This window comes from Lagopus leucura, unplaced genomic scaffold (genome assembly GCF_019238085.1).
Source record: "Lagopus leucura isolate 7727_CA_CO unplaced genomic scaffold, USGS_WTPT01 34510-0_obj-0_obj, whole genome shotgun sequence".
NCBI lineage: Eukaryota > Metazoa > Chordata > Aves > Galliformes > Phasianidae > Lagopus > Lagopus leucura.
In genome coordinates, this window is record NW_024962947.1 from 1 (window position 1) to 5843 (window position 5843).

Sequence of the window (5843 nt, forward strand, 5' to 3'; positions counted from 1 at the left end):
GCCGGCGAGTGGTGCGGGGTCGGGGGGCAGCTTCCTCTCAGGGAAGGCCGTGCGAGTGCGGAGCTTCGTTGGTGTTTGGGGTGTGTGAAGGAGGAGGCCCCGTAGGGCCTAGTTGTCGCCAGCAAAGCCCGGGCGGGCAGTGGAGCAAGGCACGTGGGTGCTGTGTTGGCCGGAGGGTGCGGAGCTGGAAGAAGGTTTGTGAAGATGTGCTTCCTGTGGACGCCCCTTCTCGGGACGAGCCAGGGCTGCCGTTGTGTGTGATTGCGTTTGTTGCTTGGGAGAACTGGTGCCTTAGTAGAGTGGGGGGAGGGAGAGGGAGATTTTCAGACTGCCATCAGTCAGGAGCACGGCACGTTTCTGCCTGCTTGGCTCATGCTGTTGTGCGGGTCCCCGCGAAGCATCGGTGAGCCAGGGTGGCCCCACGCGTGTGTGCCAGCTTTGTGCGCGGATGTGGAATGGAGTGAGAGTGATTGTAATGAAAATGCAGCTGGCCGTATTTATTGTAGGGAATGGTTGAATCCCCAGCCGTGAGGCGCAAGAAGAGGCGCTGGGTGCTAAGGTGGAAAGCGGAGCTTGTGTGTGCCAGGAGGCAGGCGTGGTGAGGTGCGCTTTGGAGCCTGCTGTTGTTGGCGCTGGGCTCGGGAGGCCCCTGAACATGGCGCTGTGTGCTGCGTGTCCCAGCCCCAAGAGATTCCCGTGTGGAAGAAGGGAGAGGATGAAGGAGGCCGCGGGCCCTTTTCTCGGGGCCGGCTCCTCTGTGGCCTCTTGCTTGCCGGAGAGAAGGGCTGCCCGCTGGGCACAGGGAGCGCCTTCTAGCTGCCGTCCCGTGCCCTGTCCTCCAGCCCCCTCCTCATGCTATGTGGAACGCCATTGCCAGCAGTGCGGCTGCCATTTTAGAACCTTCGCCGCATCACAGCCGTCACCTTGGTCACCGCTGCCCCGGCCAACGCACTTGCTCTGTGACCTCTGGCAGCCATGCCAGGAGCGAAGAGAGCAAGGGGCGAAATTTGCCCTCTTTTAAATGGGAAGAGGGAGCTTGGCTTCCCAGAAGCAAAGAGGAGGAGGGGGGCCGCCTTTAAGATCAAGCGGAGGAGGGGGTAGAGAGTGCGTTTGCATCGCGCCTGGACCAGCGCTGTGACCACCTCCGTGGAGCCCATGGAGGTGGATCCACCTCTGGATGAGCCCATGGAGGTGGATCCGCCTGCGGCACAGCTGGCCTGGCACCACACCACCGTGCCAGGCCCCGCATCGGCGCCATCACAGCTCCACCGCCGCTGGTCCAGGCACTCGGCTCCCTACCCGCTGCACGGCCCCCGCCCCCAGCATTAGCTGGGTGGCATTAGTTTCCATCAGCTCCTCCTCCGAGCCTCCTGGGGAGCCAAGTTCTCCTCTTCCCATTTAAATGCTGCAGGAGTTGTATTTTAGTTGTTGTTTTTGTTGTTGATTTTAGTGTTTAGTGTTAGTGTTAGGAGTAGATTATTGTTCGTATTTTAGAGTTAGGCACAGGTTACTTGTAGTCTTTTAGTGTTAGGCATAGGTTCCTGTTCATACTTGACAGTTAGGGGTAGATTGCTGGTGTCAAGTGGCAGTGAGCAGTGCTCACTCGATAAGCACACACCTGATTGATCATGCGAAGACATGAGTGCGAGTGCCGTGAGCACGGAGGCCCGATGGCATCTTGGATTAATTGTATTTCCAGCTTGTGACTTTTGTGTTGCAGACTGTCGAGGAGCAGAGTGTGAGTGGCTGCGACATTGCGTTGGGCCTCAGGAGAACAGTGTGTGACTGTGTCTCAAGCATCCTGCGTGGCCGTTACCAGGTAGGTGTGCCTTCCTTTGCAGTAAGCGGTGCTTAGGCGTGAGCCCAGATCATCCCCCTGTCCTCAGCAGATGGGCTTTCTGCGTGCTTTATTGCTGTGCTTGGTGCCGTCCGGCACAGCAGCAGCAGCAGCAAGGCCGTGAACACGTACGTACCCAGGTAGATGCAAATGTGCAACTGCTGGTATGAATAATATTGTTGTTAGTGTTCATGAGACAGAGTTCGTGCATGTGCGATCAAGCTCAGGGAGAAGTTGATTCTTGCCTGTTCAGCTCTTGCTGAAATGCAAGTTTGGCGTCCCTCCTTGTGGTTGGGTCGGAAGACCAAGGATATCTTGAGAGCACGTCTCTGAGTCAGGCTGGGAGTTTTTGCTAGTAGGAAGTCACACCGTCGGGGTGCACGAATGGAATGATGGCTCTCGTTTCCCCCTTGTAGAAAGCAGCCTCCTGGAGAGCAGCAGAGCAGCAGGCTGTCTGCGCTATGGCGGCTGAGCTGCATTTCTCGCCCCCTGAGACCCCTGAGCCCACGCTGATGGAGAACGTGCTGCGCTACGGCCTCTTCTTTGGAGCTGTTTTCCAGCTTGTGTGCGTGTGGGCCATAATCCTGCCAGTTTCCAAGTGCCCAGAGACAGTAAGTAGCGCTCTGTTTGATAGAGGTTGATAGAAATGCTGAGGAAATGGGCTGGGAGAGAACAAGCTGGAGCCGTTGCCTACGGTAGCGCGCCCCGGCATTGCTGAGAGTGCGGCAGTTTGTTCTGTGCTTCCTTGGGCGTGCGTGCTCTTCCTGGTGGCACGCAAGGAGCCTGGAGGTGCAAGCTCATCTTATCGTGCTGCTGCTGCTGTGAGCGCCAGGCAGGGCGTCCCCCTGTGCTGGGACTGCCTTGCAGGAAAGGCCTGTAGACTGTAGGTTACGTGGGATTTTTGGGAAGAAGACAGAGGTGGAGTTTCTGTTGTGCCCTGATGTCAGGAAGGCAATTTGCAGCACTGGCACCCAAAGCTGCGCAGTGAGGTGACTTGAGCTCCCAAAGCGAGCTGTGGGGCAATTGTCAGAAAGTTCCCTGACTGTTTGTGAATTGATTCCTGTAGGACTGGGACGGCTTGGAGTCTAAGACTTGGGAGACGGTGAAGAAACCAAAGGCAAGTGCTGCACAGCTAAGCAAGAAAGCCAAGAAGGAAAGCAAAAAGAAACGGTGAGGGCTTGAGCGATAAGCCTGAAAGGCCAAAGGAAGCAGCGGGAATGCTTGCTGAGAGGTGCTCCAAAGGCAGCGGACTGTACGTCTGGGTTTGTGGCGTGGCCGTGCTTTCCCTTGCCCGGACATTGGAGAGGAACTGAGGAAGCTGGAAGGGCTTCTGGTGCATGACAAACAAATCGGACTTTGCCTGTGCGGGATTTCATTATGCAAGTAACTCTTACTATCCCCATTCCCCCTGCCATTCTCTGCTGCAGCCCAATGGTATGAACGAGATAGGGTCACATTCCTCAGCTCATCCTTTTCTTTAAACTGTTACCAGGAGGGGTGAGTTAATTCCTCTTGGGTATCTTGCCTTTCATCTATCTTCACCACTTTGACCACAAGGCGTACAGAAATGCCGTTAGAAATTGACAGATTTCTCAGTTCATACTCAACCTCCTTTTGTAGGATAACAAAGACTTAATTGCCACCTCTAGGTTAAGGTATATCGGGGTAGGAAGGAAATGCTTGGGTATTTCTAATGAAAGTTCAAATAGATGGGATTTCGTTCACCTTCATAATTTGAAAACTTTTAGCAGAGTGAATAATTTTATCATGCTTTTTTCCTGACCAGGTTTTACTGGTAACATTTTCTCGAAACCAAGGTTTAAATAAAATGACTAAAAATTAATGTGTTTAAGGTTGAAGAAAATAAACAGAGAAAACTTGAAGGGAATGAAGCAGTATTTCCTAACGTCCAACGTGAATCTCCCCTGGTGCAGCTTGAGGCCATTTCCTCTCGTGTGTCACTGGTTACATGGGAGAAGAGGCTGAGTCCAGCTCACTGCAACTTCCCTTCAGGTAGTTAGAGAGAGCTGTAAGGTCTCCCCTGAGCCTCCTCTTCAGCAGGTCCAACAATCCCAGCTCCCTCAGACAAGCTGATAACAGCCTACAGCACTCTGTCAAAGGGAGGAGCTGCACAATATCATAGCAGGTTAAAATTACTCAAGTTCCCCGATAGGCAGGAAGGTAAATATTAAAACGAAAGTCCAGCTGGATCAAAATAACCAAACATATGATTTTCAATAATACAAATTTTAATTTCATTATTAGGGAGTCACAAACTTCATGGAAATCAGAAACTAGGAGGATTCACCTCTTCAATAGATTTTACTAACGGTGTTTTATCATGAAGTTCTGTACTGATATCTCAGGTCTCCTATAAAGCTGCAAGTAAATCTGCCCCTCCAGCAAGTCTGCTACCTTGAACACATCCCATATCACAGTGCATTTGGGAAGAGTGACAACTGCTAACTCTTCTTGTACACCTGTCTGTGCATTTACCCTGGAGGTCTCCCTTTAAGCAGTAAGCAAACGCTGTGATTGCTTCAGTTGTGTGATGAGATCAATGTCTGAAGCAGCCTGTCTGACAGTGAATCTCGGCTCTGAGGAAGAAGGTCAGATATTACATGGACTTCTTCATCATTCACATCTGTCACTTTTATCTCAATCTGTGCGTAACTGTCTTATTTTGTAGGCTTTTTCCCAGCTGCAAAGTTCAAGTCTTTCGCTTCTGCCTTGCCACACATTCCACTGGAGCCACAGATAGGTACAAGATGGGCACCTTATCAGATGTTCCCCCAGACAACAGAGGAGAAGCAGCCAGCACAGCTGCTTCTTCCACGTGGCATTTCTTATCCCCCTTACAGTTGAATAAAACAGGAACAACTTCAGCTGTAGGTGAAGTACTTTCTGAAAAGGCATGCTGCTTTGGAAAGACTACAGCCATACTGCCACATCACGGAGTACAGGATGAACCACAGATAGCATACACTACAATTCACACTGAGATGTACACACATACTAAATAGAGAATTTTTTGGATGGCTTTCTTAAAGTGACTTCCAGCTTGAGGCAAGGCAAAAATAAGAGATACATGAAATGAATACATAACAAGCATTTCAAGTTAAAAAAGAAAAAAGAGCATGGCTCAGATAAGGTCATTTGCTTAACAGCTTTTGGAATAATATTCCATGGTGATGATGAAAGACAGATGGAGTCTGTGACTGTGATAAATCTTCAGTACTTAGAGATGAGCAAGGACTACATGAAAATCTTTCAAAATGGATAGACTCACTGGTATGCCCTTACCTTGGTCAGCTGCTCCCTTTTAACTATGTGCTGATGATCATGAAGACAATTGCCACAGTCTAGTTCAGGCGATGAGTAAATCCATGGAGAATACTCAGTTCTGCAGCGCTGCCTGTCTTGTTACTTTCTTGGCAAAAAAGGCCCGTGGCTGAATGGTGCCTTCAGAAAGACCTGACATTTCCCACGCGAGCCTTGAAAGGAACACGTTCTATCATCTTCTTCTCCCTACATGGAACATTCCTTCTTAGCCCAGGTTTTTGATTCAACAGAAGGGGAATGCAAGCTCATCAAATATGCCTGTAGTGTTTGCGGGTACAGCTCTCCTGAGTTCTGAAAAACCACGTCTTTCTTCTGCTAAAGGTGGATTTGGCACGCAAATTTGCCCAGGGAATACCAGCTTCTGTATTTTCCTTCATCATTCTATTCCATTTAGTCAGAGTTGCAGCCAAACTGAGAACGCCATGACCATTGCTACAAACACCTCAAAGGAACTGTAACAAGGCAGAAAGAAGATCTGAACTTTAGACTAAGGATGACAGCCCTACCATTCCTACCTGAGTTGGTAGCCTCATTATCTGGGAGCAGTTGTGAAGTGAGAACACACATGCACACACAGCTCCAGAAATCAGATTTCCTGCACCATGAACGGACCCCTTTCAACGGTCATTGTTTTCTCAGAACTTGCAACTTTCCACCCTGCAAC

The 5843-nt window shown here is 50.4% G+C and overlaps 1 protein-coding gene across 1 annotated transcript; it reads left to right on the forward strand.

Moving 5' to 3' along the window:
• Window positions 1-2295: 2295 nt before the first annotated feature.
• LOC122190912 (protein MANBAL-like) lies at window positions 2296-3207 on the forward strand. Its single transcript, XM_042891061.1, has 2 exons — window positions 2296-2448; window positions 2904-3207. Exons 1-2 carry the CDS (start codon window positions 2299-2301, stop codon window positions 3009-3011), a joined length of 258 nt encoding a protein of 85 aa, XP_042746995.1. The 5' UTR covers window positions 2296-2298; the 3' UTR covers window positions 3012-3207.
• The last annotated feature ends 2636 nt before the right edge of the window (window positions 3208-5843 follow it).

Coding starts and splice junctions, on each gene's coding strand:
- LOC122190912 (XM_042891061.1), top strand. CDS start 2,299: ATGGCGGCTGAGCTGCATTTCTCGCCCCCTGAGACCCCTGAGCCCACG. Junction 2,449..2,903: donor TTTCCAAGTGCCCAGAGACA/GTAAGTAGCGCT, acceptor TGATTCCTGTAG/GACTGGGACGGCTTGGAGTC.